General features: G+C 47.0%; 1 protein-coding gene across 7 annotated transcripts in view; it reads right to left on the bottom strand.

Moving 5' to 3' along the window:
• Positions 1–21076, bottom strand: part of LOC144158632 (muscle calcium channel subunit alpha-1-like) — a 649353-nt gene that overhangs the window by 115358 nt on the left and 512919 nt on the right. For all 7 annotated transcript variants that reach the window (XM_077689654.1, XM_077689653.1, XM_077689656.1 and 4 more), the window contains 3 exons: positions 13947–14140; positions 7508–7611; positions 6178–6293 (listed from right to left, as the gene is read on the bottom strand). In XM_077689654.1, the coding sequence (XP_077545780.1) occupies positions 6178–6293; positions 7508–7611; positions 13947–14140 (414 nt within the window). The remainder of the gene's footprint in view (positions 1–6177; positions 6294–7507; positions 7612–13946; positions 14141–21076) is intronic.

Below are 21076 nucleotides of genomic sequence, written 5' to 3' on the forward strand. Positions count from 1 at the left end.
ACTGAATTGGGCAAATGTCCCACGGAGCAACCAACTCATTAATGGAGGTGCAGTAAACTTCAGCAAGAGGAACTTGTAGGTCCTTTGAGAGGCGTGACACTGCCAAAGGGAAGGGTGGTGCTATGGATGGTCGATTTTCAAAAAGTTTATTATTAGTGTTATTTTTCATAATTGCGTTCAAAGGGTGTTCCTTCATAGAAGTAATCTTTGCAGCATACATCAGAGCTGTGTAAGTGCGCTGGTATTCCAAACACCACTGATTAGATTCAACGTGAAGGGATGGAATGGGGCTTGTTCGATATGCACCTGTTGCCAAGCGAAGCCCCAAGTTGTATACTGGGTCCAACATTTTCAGTGCTGTTGTGGTTGCAGACTGGTATACAATGCATCCATAGTCAATTCTTGACCTTACTAGGCTATTTAGAAGTGAAAGCAGACACTTTGTGTCCGTTCCCCATGACTGATGCGATAGTACCTTTAAAATGTTCATCGTTTTCAGGCATTTCATTTTTAGTAATTTAATATGCGGTATAAATGTGAGTTTGTGGTCAAGTAAAATACCCAGAAACTTGTGTTCATTTTTTACTGGTATGGGCTGACCTTGTAATGTAATACAAGGAGGGGGATAGACACCACGCCGCCTGGAAAATACCACAACAGCACTTTTATCAGCATTAAACATAAACCCGTTCTTGTCAGCCCATGTAACCAGTCTGTTGACACTTAACTGGATTTGGCGTTCACATATCGATAAATTACAGGACTTAAAACTAACTTGAATGTCATCAACATAAGTGGAGTATGAGACAGTTCGTGGGAGAACATTTTTTAGTGAACTCATTTTAACAAGAAAAAGTGCGCAGCTCAGTACTCCCCCCTGCGGTACACCATTTTCTTGAACAAAGGTTCTAGACAGCACATTACCCACACGAACACGAGATGTGCGATCAGAGAGATAGTCCTTAATAACGTTGAGCATATTACCAGTAAGGCCAAATGACTGCAAATCTAGCAATATACCGTATCGCCATGTTCTATCATACGCCTTCTCCATGTCAAAGAACACAGAGAAGCAGTGTTGCTTATGGATGAAGGCGTCTTTCACATATGATTCAAATGCAACCAGGCTATCTGTAGTTGACCTTCCAGACCTGAAGCCTGTCTCATTTTTGTCTAACAGACCATTAAACTCGAGAAAGTACAATAGTCGCCGATTTATCATTTTTTCGAGCAGCTTACATAAACAACTCGTCAAGGCGATGGGTCTGTAACTCGCAGCAAGACAGGATTCTTTTCCTTCTTTTAGAAGCGGTACAACGATAGCCTCTTTCCATGTTCTTGGAAAACGACCTGTTTGCCATATTTTGTTAAAGAGAGAGAGTATTGCATGCAGGGTTTCACTGTGTAGGTGTTTGATCATGTCATAGCTGATTCGGTCAGCTCCAGGGGCTGACGCACCACATGTCGAGAGTGCACTCATCAATTCAAGCATTGTAAATGGAGCATTATATCCCTCATTCGAGCGTTGGTTCACACGAAGGGGCTGACGCTCTGCTGCCTTCTTATGCTGTAAAAATGTTTGTGTATAATGTGAAGAACTGAATACATGTTCAAAGTGTTTCCCAAGAGCATCTGCTTGATCTTTTACTGAGTTACCCACACTACTTACTAGGGGAATAGGATGACTCTTGTATCCTTTTAGCTTCTTTATTCTAGTCCAGACTTTCCTACAATCCGTATAAGAATTTATAGATGATATAAACCTGGTCCAACTTTCGTTTTTTGCCATACGTCGCGTACGCTTCCCTTTAGCTTTTGCCTGCTTAAACTTGAGAAGGTTGTCGGCCGTGGGATAGCGGCGTAAAAGTGCCCATGCCTTGTTCTGTTCAGACCGTGCACGCGCGCAGTCCTCATTCCACCATGGTCTGGGTTTTGGGAGAGTTTTAAAAGTAGTCTCTGGAATGCTTTTCTGAGCAGAGTCAAGAATGTGGGCTGTAATCAGTGAACTTGCTGCTTCAACATCTAAATGGCATATTGTTGTAGGGGGTAGCCTGGAAAGTTCTTTGTATGTTTTCCAGTCAGCTGCTTGTAATTTAAATGTTCGAAGTGGTTCTGTGCCTTGAGAGTCATTGTTTAAAGCAGTTAGTTTTGCAGGAAAATGATCACTGCCATACGGGTTGTTAAATACACTCCATTCAAGCATAGGCAGTAAGATTGCAGAGCCAATTGCAAGGTCTATTGCTGAGTATGTGTGGTGTGTGGAATTGTAATATGTGGGGCGTTTCTTATTAAAGATGCAACATCCGGATGTCGTGAGAAACCTTTCAATGAGCCGCCCTCGAGCATCGGCTCGCACAGATCCCCAGGTGGGGTTGTGAGCATTAAAATCACCGGTTATGATGTAAGGTTCAGGTAGTTCATTGATTAGGTTTTCAAATTCGACGTTGGAAAGGCGATAGTCGGGTGAAATGTATAAAGAGCAAACTGTCACTAGTTTGCCAAAAACTATGGCTCTGACAGCTACAGCTTCGAGTGACGTCTGTAGCTGGAGGTACTGACAAGCCACAGATTTTTGGAGTACTATTGCCACACCACCAGACGGCTGGATGCAATTTTGTCTGTCCTTACGGTAAACAATGTACTGTGTTAGGAAGTTTGTCTGTGATGGGCGCAGGTGTGTTTCTTGGAGACACAGTATTTGTGGTTTGTGATTGGTGAGGATGTCATAAATATCGTCTAGATTTCTTAACAACCCCCTACAATTCCAGTACATACACTTTCAGCAGCCATGAGAATGAGCAAAAGAGAAAAAAGGATCATGTTCTGGATCATGTTTTTTTCCCCTCTTTTTAGCAGGCCGTGTTTCGGGGCCCTTCTGAGCAGGTTCACTTAGGTTTTGGGGTCATTTCCAGGGGCAGCGACTTTACTGGCCTTTGGTTTGGTCGGTTTGCCACGACCTGTGGCACCGCGGCGCTCCTGTGATGCCTCAGGAGCAGACGTACTTGGAGAGACATCCATGGCCTCAACCGCGGTTTCTGAAGTTGAAAGAGTGTCGGAACCAGACTTTGTGCTAGAGGCCGTGGCCGCAGCACTGGGCACAGCTGGAACAGCAGTAGCCACAGGAGCAGTCTTCTGCTGTTGCACAGGTGCCTGAGGCGAGGCCAGGTCAACATCGCTGACCTGGACAGGAGTCGTGCTGGCGGCCTTTCGCCCAGCACTAGGTCGGAGTGCAGCAGCAGAAGCCACGGTAGCGACTTTCTGCTGCTGAGTGGGGGGCTGCGACGGGACCAGGTCAGCCTCGCTGTACTGGGTACCCGCATCTACCAGACGACGCCCCACCCCCCGGCGAGCTGCGTCTGCGTAACTTTTGCCCGATAGCAAGGCATGCTTCAGGCGTGCTTGTGGGAACGTTAGGTTCTCAGTGACTTTCAGTTGGATTATTTCTTTTTCTTTTTTGAATGATGGACATGCGCGTGAGAAGGCAGAGTGTGGTCCACTGCAGTTTGGGCATTTCACTTGTTGCTTGTTACAATCGTCACTGGTGTGGTCAGTGCTTGCGCAGTGAGCACAGATGGATCGGCCACGGCACGACAGAGTTCCATGGCCATACTTCTGGCACTTGAAACACCTTCGCGGATTAGGTATGTATGGACGCACTGGACAGGAAATAAATGCAGCATGGACCGATTCGGGAAGTGTTGGACGGTTGAAAGTCAGAACAATGTGTTTAGTTCGGATTTCCTCCCCTGCGCGACGTATAGTTATCCTCCGCACAGCTGTTACGCCTTGGTCTTTGAACCCTTCGAGGAGATCGTCTTCATTCTCATGCAGTAGTTCTCGTTCAGAGATGACGCCTTGGGTTGTGTTTAGGCTACGATGTGGCGTGACCGTCACTTTTAGTTGAGCCAGGGTGTCCTGTTTCAGGAGGTTTTCACTTTGGTTTTTTCTTTGTACTTCTACCAGCAGGTCACCTGAGGCAAGTTTTTTTGCATGGTAGTCTTTCCCAACGATGTTCTCGAGGCATTTTGCAATGAGGAACACCGATTTTTTTGCTAGGGGTGCATTTTCTTCAGAGTGTACCACAAGGTATTTGTTAAAGGTTTCGACAGGTGGAGCTGCTCTGATGCTAAGTACTTCGGTGCGGCCCCTTTTCAGGGACCGATCAGTTTTTCTTGGGATGGAAAAAGAAGCCATAAATACATGGTGTACATTCGGTAGCAAGGCCGGCCGCCCACCACCGAGCCCAACAAGGGAACGTGACTTAACACGCTAGCCGTACCTTGCCACTATAATCCTATGCTCGGGATCGAGGGTGACGTCTTTGCACAGGATTAACCCTCGCCGCCTGGAAAAACTTAGAAATAAGGAAGAAATGAGATGACAGGACAGTGTTAGGAAAGGAAATAGGAAAGAGAAAGAGCTGAGAGGAGGACAGGAAAAGGCGACTGGCTGATTCCCCCCGGGCGGGTCAGACCGGGGGCACCGTCTGCGAGAAGCAGGGGCCGAAGTGGCGTGTTGCCGCTGCTGGGGGGCCGTAAAGGTCCAAAACAACCCCAACTTTGGCTCAGCCACCAGGTTCCCCTTTTCCCCGGACACGGCAAAGCCACGCACAGCCGGGACGTGGGTGGGTCCAACCCACATGTGCTCGGGTCCGTGGTGTTGCAAGACACCAAGTGCCTACGGCAGTAGGCACCCCTGCGGAGCTCGGGACCGTGGTGGCGCTACTCACCAAAACACCTTGAGTACACAAGGTGCCCCCTGCGGGGAACTGTGCCCATAGCAAGAACTTTCACCTTGCCCTTCCCCCTATCCTTACCTTCCCCCGGGGACCTTATCTCACTTTATTACTGTTTAACTCTCTCCACATTTTAGATCACCGTGCAAGAAAGAGTAGTAAGGGCAATGGCGCAGGGGACCATTAGTGTACGAGAGGCAGATATTCGGGACTGTAGAGTCTTCCCTCCAATCTCACTGAACAACTCTTAACTGGTGCTATAGATGAGAAAATGATAAACTAAATTAAACGGAATGGAATAGCTACCACTTACTTCTAATTTATACAAATATTGCGTTCCTAAGTTCCATCTTACTAATCGCATACGCCGTTTCCGATAGTCAGTGAAGTGTTACAGTGAGAGCGCGTTAATTCGAACCGCAAGAGGACGCCGTCTCCGTTCGAATTAATGAAAGTTCGAACTAACGAAAGTGCACCATAACAACAGCAGTACACTGCGATTGGGAAGCACTGGAGCAAGTGTACACTTTGACGCTCGAAAAAGCCCGTGATTGCAGCCTGCTTTCTCTCTCACAAGGCGAAAGTGTGCACTTTTCCTGTTTCTTCTAATGAACGAATGTACCGGAAAGCCACATCGGCGTGTGAGATTTAGTTTGAGTTAAACCAATTTTGCCTTCTCCTTCCCACGCAGACTAGTGCGCAGAAACAGGGCGCGTTTCTCTGGCCGTGTGCCAGGCGCCAAGGAGCCTGGTCACTTGCGCGTAGTTCGAATTATCCGAGCCGGAGCTTACTCGGACCCCAACTAACGAGTTACTTTATACATAGACTAAAATGAATACTTGGTCGGACCAAATAGTACAGTTAATATTATCCATAAATTGGAAGTATTTAGGTTCGAATTAACGAGCTTTCGTTATAATTTATTCAACCAAAGCTGTCCCCTAGTCATTAATGCTGAATTTCAATTTTTCGTAAGGATTGCCGCAGCAGCGCTGTAGCGCGAAAACATTGCATTAAGCCCAAACTATCTTCCCAGAATAGCAGTACCGTAAGGTTTTATAGTTGATCTTCAGAAAGCTTTTCAATACGTCCTAGAATTTCAGAAAAAGTGAAACCCATATTCAAGTTTGTTTGAATACAACTGAAGCCTGCCAATACGAAGATAAATAAAAGCAACAACAAGATTAGATAGCTGTTACTTGCAGATGTCAATTGACCTTCAATAGCCGTAAAGTTCCGCTTTCTAATTCAGTTTACGCGTGCATCTCGTTCAACTCATTGAATTCAAGTGTTCACAAGTCTTTCGTGTTTGTGCGCTCAAAGTGGAACACAGAGTAATTACGTGCGCCAATCACGGTGTGTGCGCGGGGTCGTGCTATAATACAGAGTGCACGGAAGACGGTAAAATTCGTGTGCTTAGAAGAGGCAACGTCAGCACTTGCCCGCTTGCGTGATCCAGTCGAGGTATCCGCGGAGGTCTTCCTCGATTTGCTGCTTCTCGCGCAGCTTGTGGAAATCACCGCGGGCCTTGGCCTTCTCTCTCTCCTTGGAGAACTCCCTGCGGAGAACAGCAGACACCACGCATAAGGAGCAGTGGATGAACGCTAACGATGCACCACAGCTCAACGTGGAATAATAAAAGAACCGCACGTCGATGGTATTCTTAAACCCCTATTCTTCGAAATCTCAAAATGTGATGTGCGCCTGCTTTCAACAAGCATTTGTCCGTGCGGGTATCACACGACGCATTGGCGTCGTCATCATCATCATCACCATCGTCATCATCATGATTAACTCTTGGCTAAATGTACGGCTCATGTCGGGAGCATAAAAAAGTTCGTACGTACAAGGTATTATATTATATATGCCTATAATCTATATTATATATACTTTTTTACCTATCTAGCTCATACTGAGACATCGGCTCAGGGGTACTTACTCGAACTCAGCCGCACTCTCTTGTACGAAAGCTTACGTATGACGCAATACTGAGTGAGCAGCTACGCGTCCACACTGAAAATCTGAGCCGCGCGACAAGCGACTGCGGACGGATAGCTTTCTCGTCTAACAGAATGGAAAGTTGGGCGAGTTGGTGTCGTCCTGTGTATTTCTTTTCCTAATCAACGTCTTTCCGCCCCTGTTTTCAAGATGAGTCGTGAGAGAGCGCTTTCTCGTGGATGCTCACGCACTTGTGAGTACAAGCCTTGAGTGAGTAAGTATTCGGTAACGCGCGAACCCCTTCGAAATCATGCTCATATATGCCTTTGAGCTTCCAAAAGCAATCAAACCGCCGAAACCAAAACTAATTTCTACACGCAGATCTAGAGTGCGATCGTTCGGTAAAGTTAATAAGAAATGCTCCCTGTGGGTCGTCGTGCTTGCCGTTCGCATGGTGCCCCTCCTTTGAGCCATTTTCTGGTTAACTTGTACAGCTCGCGCCGTCACTGTCATTAGCTTCTGGAGAAACGGCCGATATTGCTAAGGGGTGAAGAATGCACCAGGCTTTCTGTGAGGATCGCTGAGCAGATACAGCAGATTATAAAACCTTTAATCCGATTAGGAGCCCGCTGTATGCAAGAAGCTCTTATGTCTGCCGTATGCTCATTCCAGTTGGTGAAAACATATTTGGTGCCGTACAAATCCTAATGGAGAGACACAGACAACGAATGCGTTGGCGCTTGGCTGAAAGCGCCTCATAATAAATGTTCCATTTCAATTTAACGTTTCAAATCCACCGGGGGTGAACGAAGGAGACACAGTGGGAGTACTCACCCGCTGAGGACACCCAAAACAAGGTTGAGGACAAAAAACGACCCTAGGATGATGAGGCTGATGAAGTATATCCAAGGCCATTCGTTGCCCATTGCATCGTTGATCTGCACAGGATAAAAGAACTCGACGTCAAATACAAAACAAGAAAAGGCACTGTCAGTCTCGTACACGACGTCTGAGGCTTTTTTTTTTTTTTTTCGCATACCTGGAACAACTCCTTCACATTTTAAGGGGAAAGCCTTAAATGCCCCATTTTGCGAAAAAGTGCCGTTGCAGTTGTTGTTGCCCGGTCGCCGTCACTGTAGAAAAACGCTGTAGCTGTAAACACATTATCTTTACCCTGTAAACGGGCTCATGTCCTTCAGCCCATAGAGTTTCATACAACCGTAAACTTCAAAGAGAATGCCCACCCTAAATTTAGAGATAAGTGAAAAATAGGGGATGGGCAAACTTTCGCGTCAGTGTGAGATAAACTACAAAAAGTGGCCGTACCGCCAACCAAAACTGCGGAGATATCAAGCCAAAATACGAGATGGGCGAACTTTTGGGTCAAGTGCGGAAAAGACCAATAATTGACCGTATCAACACATGAATGGGTGATTCGCGTTTATTTTGTTCACTCATCGGCGCTAAAGCCATCAATATTAGGGGGTCGGCAATGTTTGGGGTCTTTTAGTAAATTGAATATTTCACCCCTAAAGGGGGTGGGCGATGTTTCGGGGGAGGGCATTCTCTCGGAACTTTGCGGTAATATATACTTGAGGGAAATCTGCCGCTGCTATCGTATGCCGTCGTGGGCGCAGTCATAGCAGCTGGCAATGTTCTTCTCGTACTTGGCTTGGCTAGCCACATGACTTCTTTTTGCTTTTGAAGCAAAAATCAACAAAACGGTCACATTTTGCATGAAGCTTCTAAATAGTCCTTTACAAATATATCTTTTTTATATCTTCATTTTTGTAATAAACAAACAGCCTTACAGAATCCTTTAAAATAATTTTGCTTCTTTTTCGGCCACAGATAACCTTTCATCCTGTTCATGAGCCATGCGAAGTACAAGTGGAACGTTCCAACCTAGTACATTATGGCACGCTCGCTAAAGCACCGTTCGCCTACACACTGGCTCCAGATTTCCCTCTAGCGCATATTAGTATGAAACTCTATGCTTCAGCCCACTCGTAAAGTTCATTAATAGGTGTTCTATTCTTCGCCACGCTGCAGACGATAAAAAACGCGTAATAGGGAAAAAATTACACAGATGTGCTCCAAGACCTGTCTCTTCCGCCACGAAATGTAACCAGGCGTGACAAATTAAAGGCGACAAATAAGCGTTTATTAGCTGCGCACGACGATAAAAGGACGCGGTTTTCGCACCACGTGAAGCCCTATATTCAGCACCCACCATCTCATTATAACGGTAATGACAGCGGGGAGATTAGTGAAGAGCCTCCGTCGGGAAAGGATTCATCGCAAGTCGTTTTATTACCTTTGTTGTTGTTTCATAGCGTGCGCTAACAGAAAAGGGAGATCAAAAGCTGAGAATATTCGTTGTGAAATTCAATGCGCCGAAGCTACACCAGGGTTACGAAACGCCGTAGTGGAGGAGGGCTAGGGAATATTTTCCACCACCTAGAAATATTTATCCTGCGCAACAATTTTGACGCAGGGAAAGGTCAAGAGACTCATCTGCGGGGTCCTTAGGTGATGTGAAGGATATAACTAATGAATCTCGTAGAAACACCTGCCAGGAAATATAATCAGTCAATTTTAATTAAAAAATTACGCCCACCTCACCTCGCGGTAACCTTGGTGGGATGCGACGCTGAGGGGGGGTTCAAGCGCAAGCGGAGAGCAACCGTCGACCGAAAGGCCGCCGGAGAGCGGCACACCGGTTATATGCGCAGCGCGCCCGAAGGAGAGGAGACCGCGGAGAGAGAGTGCCGCGGCTATGACGCAACACAATCCAACACAATCCACTTTAATCCAATCCAATCCAAATACAATCCAATCCAAGTCAAGCCAAGCCAAGCCAAGCCAATCCAATGCCCCTAGCAAGAGAGTGTTCGCTATCGGAGAGGAGAGGGGGAGAGTGGCGGCGGATAACCACGGACGCACGCGGACAACGGACGCACGCAGGAAGGACAGGGCCGCCGACAAGAGATGCTCTGAGCGTCGCATCTAAAAAACCTTCACATCAGTTGAATTATTTTGCTTCTACGAACTGCCGCTCACGTTGCGGCATCTATAACTCGTGCGAATGAAGACGCATGGGCACGTAGGAAAATTATTGAGCACCCCTTGGTGGATTATTGGGAGTGCATGAGCATCTCATTCTTCTTTCTCGTGAACGTGAGACAACGGCAGATGCGCACGCTATGCTGCTTCTTCAGAAGCCCACAACGCGACGTTTCTCGCATTCCTCTCGCACACCGTTCCAACCGTGTATGTGGTAGCGTTGCTTGTTTTAGAAGGCAGCCAATCTCGCTCATTTCGTTGTGGACCTGCATCGGCATTTGGTCGCCGCCATCCCCATTGCATCTTCTTTTGCGCCTAGTCGGCTCTGCACTCGCTTCCCAAACTCTACTTGCGTTGGGGAAACGGGCGCCACGGGCGTCGGGAGACGAGGAGCCACCGCTGCTGCCGCTCCTCTCGTAACTCGGAATGAATGAATGAATGAATGAATGAATGAATGAATGAATGAATGAATGAATGAATGAATGAACAATAAAATAAATAAATAAATAAATAAATAAATAAATAAATAAATAAATAAATAAATAAATAAATAAATAAATAAAACGCACCAACTTGCGTTCTTCAGGTACAAGAGCCGGCGTTTACCTTGCTAAACAGAGACGTTTATGAATAGATCTTATGATGGCGCCCGCCGCGTGCGCTTCGAGTATGCGGCAAGTCTCTCCGCAGAATGAGGCTTAGAAACACTACCACTTTCTTTCGCCTTATCCTTCCTACCATCGCCTTCCCATTTTCCTTAAATGAAACTCGCTAAATGGAATTCTACCGCTTGAAACGTACGCTTCGAACCTAACTGCGCCAAGCGGCCACCAGTCACTTTCATGCAATTCGAAACGCCATCCATCCATCCATCTCTCTCTCTCACTCTCGCTCTCTCTCTCTCCAGCAGTCTCAGTTGAATTCTTAACGCGTCGCAGCCCGCTGCACTACAGCGCCGCCTCGCTTCCCAAGTCGCAGTCCCTAGGCGAGGCCGCCAGCCAAAGCCCACGCTTCGCGTTGGTAAGCGACCATGGCCACAGCTTGCGGTCGGTACGCACTGTACATACGGTGAACACCTACTGTATACACATGAGTGGTGACGGTAATAAACGTGTTGGTGGAAGCGGCGTGGCGATGAAAGCACACGCGTTTAATTTTCCGCACGGGTAAGCGCCAATATTAGGAAGCCAACCAACCGAAAAACGCGTAGCACATTAATCTAGCGACATTTATTACCTCTCAGCAGAGCGTGTTTTTTGCCTCTGCCACGGCGTTCACCGTGATGAGGTCGGAAGCGAACTGCTCCCTCGGAGAGCATTTTGTTGACAATAAATGTCGCTTCTAGTAATTTGTCAACAGAGCTGAGTAAACCAACGGCTGGGCCCGTAGCCTCATACGCGCAAGTTTACGGGTTAGTTTTTTTAGTTAGGGATGACTTTAAAATAGGGAATGTCGCCCTATTCGTTGTCCTGTGCGATGCTTAGCGCATCAAAAGTGGAGGAGAGGCGCGTTACAAACTACGACCATTCCTTGCTTTACACCTAAACGGTTAAAAATAAACATGCCCACTTTCAAACGCAATGTTCATTTGTACACCTCATATACAGTGCGCAGTGCGGTTCATCTGCTGTGTGCAAGACGGTTTCGGAAACGAATAAACTCGTATGAAAAGTGTTGAATTAAGCGTTTAATGCAACGGCTCTGCATTAAAGCGAGCCGTTCGTATTGATGCCACTGGCATAACTACCACTGAAGTAGCGTAGAAAGCCGGGTTAGTTGGTACAGATTCGTCTTCACAGCGCACAAATAACGGGAGAAAGGGGAGGATTACACCAAATAAGGGCTTGTCCAGTGTTGTCCTCCACTTTTTTTCCGTTATTTGTGCGCTGTGAAGATGAATCACTATCCATAACATCATGACAGCATTCAAATTTCAAGCCTCCAGACTGGCCGTCCTTAAAGGAGCCATGAAGACAAAATGCAAGTTGGGTTTATTAGAAAGACTGCTTAGTCCCGATAACAATGATACCAATATCATCGCAATCTTCGAACAAATGACGGAGATATTAAAGAAAACGTGTGAGGCAGTCGCGACCCCTAGCCAATTTCCCGCAACTTTTCTATGACGTCACGGAACCTTGTTTGTGCGATTGGCGGCCACCTAACTGACCTGTCGCGACGACAGATGACTGGACGTCTGTAATGGGGCCTCTAGTTCCATTTGACCGCATCACTTGAATGCTAACGTGCAGTTAACGCACTGAAAATTATGTTTTATTGTTGCCCCGTATGACGTCATTCTTGCTCATAACACGTCACTGTGGCGCGAAATTTGAAAGTTTTTAAATACTTCTTGCTTTTTTTCCGTTAAAAAACATCCTTTGTGGCTCTAATGGAGCTGAGTGAAATACTGAATCGTAGTTCTTTCAAATTAAACGAAGTTGTATTTTCTCTTCATGACTCCTTTAAAGGGGTCATGCAAACAAAACACAAGTTTGGTTCATTCGAAAGATTGTCCCGCTAGAATTATACTGACGCCACTTTTAACGCGAACTTCGCTCAAATAAGCTAGATAATTAGGATAGAAGGGAATGGCCATGCTACTCACTAGCTCTTTTCCCGCACTAGAACCTATAATGTGCACAGCCGTGCGATGTGCTGAGGCCGCTGCCGCAAGTTGGGCAGCGCTTATACGCTTGAGGAACGAGCTATTTTCGCTTAAATGTAATGGATATTCGTTTTATATCAGTAATAATGGTGCGGTAAACAACGGAAGTTACGAAAGTACACGTAAACATAGAAGTACCAGTACGTACTGTTGTTGGTACCGCGCATTATGCTCGTTATAGTTGCACAGCAGTCTGGCGCTTTGGGGTTGTCTCGCACGACACAGTCCGATGGGCGTAAGCGACATTCTTACGTGACCCTCCTTATCAAGCATACCTTATCTTTCAAGAAAAGATTACCATCTACCGTAACAAAAACAAGCCAGGCGCATATACAGTAAAAAACAAAGCAAAGGCGTGCAGCGGTCCTGCGCAGTATGGTGGTGCCATCTAGGAGGACTGACGGTAAAAAAAGGCGTTCCGCTGTCCGCTGCAGAGTAAACAGAGCACTAACGTTCGCTAAAAACCTGTTTTTGTTACGTCATCGCAGACGTCACGAAACAAACATTCTGGCGGGAGAATCAACATGGTTACATAAATTCATTAATTTCTCAGTGAATAAAGCATCGTTTGCTGCCGGAACAGCGCTGTGGCCACTATAAAACACCAAATCTTTCGAATCAAACAAATTTTTATTTTGTCTTCATGGCCCTTTTGATGTGTAAATTCCTTCCTGTGCCTGCTAAAGGGGGCATGTGGACAACGAGCAGCCATGGCTAATGTGAAATAACTAGCCTATGAAAAATCACTCTGTTCCGGACCCGAAAGACGGGGTGCTTGCAAAACATAAAAACATTATTAAGTAAATTTCGCGCTACACAACGTCGGTAGTGGCGTAAGAGGATGGGGGGGGGGGGGGGGGGGGGGGTGTAAAACATTGGTATGGGCGCGTTAACTCCTCGTCAGCACTCAATCGGTACGATAAAACAGCTATAGAGGTAGCAGTGCAGTCAACTCCACTCAGATTTCTTGGCACCGGGTTTGGTCGACATCCGCCAATCGTACTAGCAAGATTCTGTCACTTCATGAGGAGATGGTCAGAAAGTTTTCTGTGAGTAGGCACTGATTCATCTATTTTTTCTAACCTCTAGATTATTTCTTTGAAGCTTGCGTTAAAATTGCCACCAGTGTTATGAGCAAGTTTTGTTCGCTACGATCCCACGATAAGCCCTAAATCCTCATTCCGTGGGCACTCCTACCCTTTCCCTAATCGTATTGTCTGGACTCTCAAGAGGTCTCTCTCGAGCAGTACAAGACGTCGGGTCCGCTGCTCTTTTTCTATCGCGATACTCACAAGACTCCTCCTCATACTCCCAGAAGACCAACGACAAGACCAAGACCCTCCCAATTTTAGAGCCAACTTCACCTTACCCCATCCGTTAACCCGCTTCTCCTAACCCGCCTTGTTTCCAATAAGAGCGTTTCTGTTTTTTTCTTGGGTCCAACCCGTATATTATTTTCATCGCCTCTTTACGCCTAGTCAATTGTTTCCCGACCTGGCCTCAAGAATTAAGAGACAGTGAGGAAGAGCGGGTTCTCACGTTGTACAGGACCCCCGTCCATCCCTCGTTGGTGACGCAGGTGAAGACGGTGAGCATGGCGAGCCCGAAGTTGTCGAAATTGGTGATGCCGAAGTTTGGGCCCTCCCAGGGCCCCCTGCACACGTGGCCCTTGCTGGCGTCGCACACGAAGCCGGACTCGCCGCACGGGTGGGGCTCCTCTTCGGCAAACTCCCCTGCACAGCACATCATCATCATCATCATCGTCATCGTCGGGTTGGGCTGTTGGGCTGATGGGCGAAGAATGCGTCTTCGTGTCAAAAAACTCCCCTGCACGGCGTATACATCGTAGCATTGCAGAAATAACCCATCATAAGATTTTACAGCGCCAAATATTTACACAGGGGGCGAAAAGGACAGAGACATACTCTACTCCCTGACTAAATATCTGGCGCTTGAAAATTTTATAATAAAGTACCAACAAGCTCTAACCCACACGTTGTGGAGGAATGCGTACTCAGGAACAAGTGACCCCAAACAAAGCCGCGAGCCTCGAGTGGGGCGTGGCGACGTCCCCTGATCAGGATTAGGCTTAGTTTTCTCCTGTTACACAGCACGCTACAATGTAATCGAACAATACGATAACCAAGTTCGTGTCGAACACATTAATACGCACTGTATCAGTTTTTAAGGTGAGAGCCTTAGGCGTAAATGTTTTATGGAACGAGTTGTGAGGTACAGAAAGTCGTTGTGAGCAACACAGAATCGCTCAGAAAATCGGAGCGCGATGCGTAAGCTGGGAATAGCGTGCCGGTAAATGGAAACAACAGTGCTGGAGAAGGTTCGTAATAGTATCACTAGATAAGATAGAGTACCGTCATGAGGCACGCAGGTGAGCAACGGCGGCCATTTTGTTGTTTATCCATGTTGCCAGATTACCGCTTCTGCGGACTCACCGCTAGCTTTGAGGAGGTAATTTGTAAACAACACTGCCCAAGCCGCAGCAACACCTCCTCTTTGGACACATTTCTGCAACTGAAATACCGTGAAGCGCGTCATCTTTGATTCCCGTTCGAAACGAAGCCAGTCGCGCGCAGCCGCAGATCAAGCAGGACAAGCTGAGACCACCACAGTTGGCCGACACAGAACGCATAAACAACAAAATGGCGGTGCCCATTTACCGTCGCAGTCTAAACAAATGTCACGTGATGGGAACTGACCAATGATCCCGGCGACGGCACGAAAAAACAGCAGAAAAAAGTGCCGATACTCTGTACCCATATCTAGTGACCCTAGTTCGGAAGAGCAGCGCGCGCCAGGAAAGCGAAACAGCCGCGCCGGAGGAAGGTAGGCTGCTGCCAATATCAAGCCACCTTGAGAGCTGAAGTATGGTCCCTAGAAATGTTAGCTGAAGGAACCAACGAGGACGAACAGGAGGTTCCAGGAGATGGCGAGCGAGCCGAACGAGGTTCCGAGGGCGCTGTCCACAGGGCTGGTCAAGTGGTGAATGGCGCGGCGGCGAAGTTCAACAGAAAGTCGAACAGCAGATCAACAGATGGCGCAACTAGGCTTTCGCCTTCACATTCTGAGAGAGGCATTCGAATCCCAGAAATTTTTTGAGGAGTTAGTTGACTTTTCGTCTGTTTATTTATAAAGGCGTCGCTTTTACGAGAATACCACGACGCCGGCTTTGTCGTTCTCGGTTTGTCTGTGCGTGTAAGTTTGTGGGCACATTGCTGTTTGTGCAGCCGTCACTAAAGACGATTTGTCACGATAAAGCACTGTTAACCAACCTTTCTGGAGTGTTAGTTAACTGTTCTAAGCAGTCATTCGATGACTGATAGTTTCATTCTTTCGCGCATGCGTACTCGATGTGTGCGCCCCCACCGTTGTACGGCTAATGCAAAAGAGAGGGGTACGGCAGGCGGCGCTATGCACCAGAAAGAGGTTTACGTGCTAGCACTGGATTCGTTCCCAAACAGAAAATGATCAACTACGGAATATACTTCTGTAAGACAATCTCGCACGAATTAAGGGAACCGGCGTCGGCAGGGCAAACGATGCAGGAACCTAACCGCCGTTTGTAAAGGGATAATTAGCACATCAAAGGGAAGAGACGCGAAAGACAGGAGGACGAGATTGACTCGTCGACAACAAGCCTGGCAAAGTAGGCATAGTGAAAGAGTGTAAGAAAATCTGGCAGCCAAGTAGCTCGGTTGAGGCTTTCATTAGCGACTGGATGTTGGGAAACCTTTACATTGCAGAGTATCTGAAAAGGCCTATGACGGCGGTGATGACGTCCACAACTTCGCGGCACCGAGTGAGACATCGCCAACATCGAAGCCCCACTTAATCGAACATGATTATTTGCTCCTGTCTGGTGGTTACGAAAGCCTCAGGTGCGGAAACAGCTTCCTGCACGATCTACCTGTGTAATCCTTTACTGGCTGGTTGTGAGGCTCCCCCAGCGCCCACGCCGCGAAGACAGATCCCGTAACTATGCAATTACGTTGCGTAACAGAAATGCTCCCGGCAGAAACAACGCCACGCAGTGAAAGAGCCGAAAGCATCGACCAGAAGGGGGTGGTTCAGGCGTCACAAGAGGGCTAAGATGTTATGCTGTTTGTTCATTCTTACGGTCGCTTTTATTTCCTTCGTTCTTTAGCTGGTTCCCAGCCATCTTGAAACTCTATGGAGGGGCCCGCTTTTGTTCTCGGGAACGTTATGTAACGGGCTATTCTACGAACAAATTGCCACGTGCTGTTCCCTAAGCCCGGCGTCGAGTTAAGACTGCGCTGGAACGTTGAGCCGCTCCCCCGTTCAACAACAAGCTCTGTTTCAGTAAGGCCTGATGTTGGGCTTGTTGGTGTAAGTACACTTTTGAGCGGAAAACACTTTATATTTACAGGGGTGGAACACAAGACTTGTTGTGTGAGGTGAATTATGTATCTGTCCCCTGTTAATTTCAAAGCGCCCTCTGTTCAAAAGTAAACACTGATTCGCTATTACCAGCTTCGATCACGAGTGGGATAGAGGTATTCTAATAATGGCGGCGTCAGTAGTAGTAGCCATCATCATCATCACCAGCCTATCTACGCCCACTGAAGGGCAGCAAAGGCCTCTCCCATAGATCTCCAATTATCCCGGTCCTGTGCTAACTGCGACCAATTTATCTCCACAAACTTCTTGATCTCATCCGCCCATCTAACTTTCTGCCTCCCCCCCCCCCACGCTTGCTTCTCTAGGGATCCACTCTGTTACCCTTAATGACCAGCGGTTATCTTGCTTTCGCATTACATGCCCCGCCCACGTCCATTTCTTCTTCTTAATTTCTACTAGTATGTCCTTAACAAGTGTTTGTTCCCTGACCCACTCCGCTCTCTTCTTGTCCCTTAGTAGTAGTAGTAACACTTACTAAGCAACAGGAGGACCCATGGTACGGGTAAGGCGGATGGTTTATTAGGAAGGGGGGCAGAGTCAATACAGAGAAAACATTATAACCTGCTACGGAGGGAGTTTTCCATGGACACCGTGAACTTGCTTTTTTCAGTAATAGAATTCGCAAATTGCTAAGCAAGCGTGTTGAATACCTAAGACGTTGAACATTCGTAACGTTAATATCTTAGACATTTTTAAAGCCATAAATTTTAATCATAACTGGTGTTTGTCTGAGGTACAGTCGGTAAAACAATTGTCTATCACACAGCTTTCGTAGTTTCAGACTTATCCTGCCTCGACCGAGCGGGATTTGCAGAAAACTACTGCGGCGTTCTCAAGTCTAAGCCCACGCCTTTTTCTCCAACGTACTTGTAAAGGGTATGTTTCGGCAGTTTTCAAATGTAACTAGTCCAAGTTTAAATCGCTGTTATAGACAAGCGTTGTAACGAAAGTACATAATCTAATTCAATCAAGTAAAATTCCATGTAGTATTCCTCACTATCCTGGTTGAAGAGGCTACATCTTACTTCCTGAAATTTCCCAACAAAAGCGTCGAACCTTTTATAGATGTCGTTAAAATATGTTTTGTAGTTAAACTCAAGCTGGTCGCAGCAAAAGTATCGTGGATCGCCACCCGTTTTATGAAACTTAATTTCGAATTATAGGCAAGAGCACAGCTTCGGGATATATGCTCATTTCAACCATGGTTAGGGAATATTTGCACCAACTAGAGCGCCCAAAACTCACGTCGAGAGCCGGAATTAAAGCCTACATCAGGATCCCGTCGATGTAAAAAATTTGTATCGGAAATAAAATTCTTTCTCCCAACACAGAAAATTACAGAACTCGGTATGAAAACGGGTATGATGGCGGATCGTCACACCATTATTAGATGACCCCCCACCCCCCTCCCCACACTTAGTGGCTCTTGAACCGGATTCTTATAGATAGCGCATTATTATATCAGCGTACCATCACCACTTCTCCCAGCATGCGTGTCGTATACCTACGGGCGCAACCGGGCTAATGTGCTCAAGTGAACGCTCTAAGTGCCGCGAACAACCTTTATTTGAACCACAATCCCAACCTTTATTCCCAGTTCCCACAAAAAAAAAGCCTTTTTTTCCTCCTTGCTATGATAAAGTAGTCTATTCCATTTCTTTCCATTTTCGCTCGTCCTCGATTTCTCGGCTACTCAAATCATACTTTTGGATAGCTGGAAAGCTGCGAAGGTTTTTTTTTTTTTTTTATGTAGTTCGACGCCTCCAACCGGCGTTTTGCGTCGCGTTGTGCGGAATGCACTTTCGTCCCATTTGCTGCCGCATTACTTTGAAGTCGCACCGCATAAGCCGATTATCCCTTTCTACGAGGACCTGGGAATTTTGCCACGATGGATCCCCGCCAAGTTGACACGACATTTACCGTTTACACGACGGCAGCGCCGGTCTGTGTGTTTCTCTATACCTCGAATCGCTCTGCGATTACTCGTGGCTCTTATTCTCGTCCCTGGACGCGGCACAAACGCTTCGTTAGCAGTTCTTTTTTTGCGTCAAGAAGATGTCTGCGTTCTCTTGGAAACAAACGGGGATGCTTTTTTTTCTTACTGTTATCGTACCGAGGAAAAGAACGGACCGTTTGCTGTCGCTGCTTTCGCCATGTTAGTGGGAACAAATGGGCCTCATTCATGTCCAGTCGGTGACGTAGCTAGGCGAGCTAAAAGTCTGGCGGTCCGTGTACGCAAAAAACACATCCGGTGCAACCACAGAAAACCGGCCGTAAAGAAGTTAGAAGTAATGGAAGAGACATTGGTTGGGCTTATAGATGGCGTATAGGTATACACTCTTACATCTCGCAAGCGGGAATGGAACGAAGTCTCTCTCGCAGCGAGCTGCTACGTGGAGCCCAGTTCTCGCGACAACGGCATAATGGCTAACACCGGCCGCACTTTGCTTCGAAGTAGGTCGGCAACTACGTCTGTCCGCAATTAGCTCTCCCAGGCGCAAGAAATCAGCCCGCACCGAACGAAAGATAAATTATGCGATGCATTTTAAAAATAACTGTAGCATCTCCTCTGATTTTGAGCGCTGAATGCAGGAAAAAACGCCTTTTCGCAGGAAGGTTAATTAAAGGGTTAGAGAATTCCGGCGTGTTTTAAAATTCATATTGGGCTCACTTTGTCATGCCTCACTGATTTGTCGCTTTGAACTTGAAGGAAAAAGACTTTATATTAAGGAAAAAATAGTGGTTTCTGCGGACATCTGCCCCTTCTGTGTGACTCCTGCGCCAGAAGCTGACGTTAAACACTTGTTGTGGACTTGTTCAGGTCTTAGAAACGCCAGAATCCAACACCTCCGAGGCACAGGGCTCCATCCTGGGAGACCCCCGATCTTAAGCGTTGGATATGGGGACCCCAGTACCGGTCTCTTCGTGGCTCTCTGCGTGCAACTGGTGCAATGTTGTACCTATATAAACCTCCCTGTTATGCCGTAGGGCAATCTATCGCATTAAAAAAAAAAGAAAGCACCACCAGACTTTTTGTGTCTGTTGAATTAAGTGAAACACTCCTAGACAACACTACCTAAATAGAAATTTCCTCCCTTTGTATCACCATTCAAGGCATGATAGCTTAACCTCTCTTGCCTGGCAATGGCCGCAAAGAGACTAGCAATTGGCGCCAACAAGCACCAACATCGTCCCTTGCTCAACGAGAAAGAAAGACCAACAGGCTTTGTTGCTTGGATTCTCTGGCACTCATATTAGAAACAATTTCCATTAGAGCCGCCGACCGAGTAAGTCCCGGCGCGCACCCACGGAGCGACCACCATGTCCCCCCGTCATCTCTCATCTCGTACGCATGTCCCGTACCTTTCTCTCGGCGCTGCGCCTCTTCATAAAGGCTCGTTAATGTTTCAGACTCTCGTTTGTTTTTTTCCCCCAGCGGCGGCTGGCGCTCGCCGTTTCCACTCCTCTCCGCAACGGGCGTTTCGCACTCACCCTGGGCGCCGTGAGCGTGAACTTTTTCCCGTTCCGAGCAGCCGTTGCCTCGTTCGCCTGTTTCTCACCCGCACCCTCCCTCCCTTCCCGGCTACTTCGTTCACGATGATGAGTCCACGGCGCAAATTATGCAGCAGCCGGGTTGCATGCACGCGCGTGTGCTGCTTACGGCCTTTATTATAGTTTGTTGCTGAGTGTAGTTAACGACCAACGTCCGAAATCACATCTGTTTTTGTTTTTGCTCTCTGATTTCTTCCCCACCCCCCACCTCTCTCTCTCTCTCTCTCTCTCTCTCTCTCTCTCTCTCTCTCTCTCTCTCTCTCTCTCTCTCTCTCTCTCTCTCTCTCTCTCTCTCTCTCTCTCTCTCTCTCTCTCTCTCTCTCTCTCTCTCTCTCTCTCTCTCTCTCTCTCTCTCTCTCTCTCTCTCTCTCTGTTTCTACTCGCTTAGCATCACCCCGGGAACTCGCGACCAGAGGACGCGTCGGACAACCGAAATGCGCCTTCGTTGTTCTCTTACACCTTTATACCATTATCTTATACTCTTATACCATTGACAGGGCTTATTTTTCACACACAGCTCAAACAATAATCCAACCCGTAAAAAAAAGTATTTGGCAATTCATCTAGTTACCTAGTCAGCTGGGTTTCTTTTGCATAAACAAATGTGCCATATGGGACATCTGCTGCTTGGGTAGTTGCTTTGGTCCAGCCTTTCATGCATAAAATGTGCGGGCAATATG

Source organism: Haemaphysalis longicornis, unplaced genomic scaffold (assembly GCF_048455015.1).
Source record: "Haemaphysalis longicornis isolate Haplotype H1 unplaced genomic scaffold, Haemaphysalis longicornis Haplotype H1 scaffold_10, whole genome shotgun sequence".
Classification (NCBI taxonomy): Eukaryota; Metazoa; Arthropoda; class Arachnida; order Ixodida; family Ixodidae; genus Haemaphysalis; species Haemaphysalis longicornis.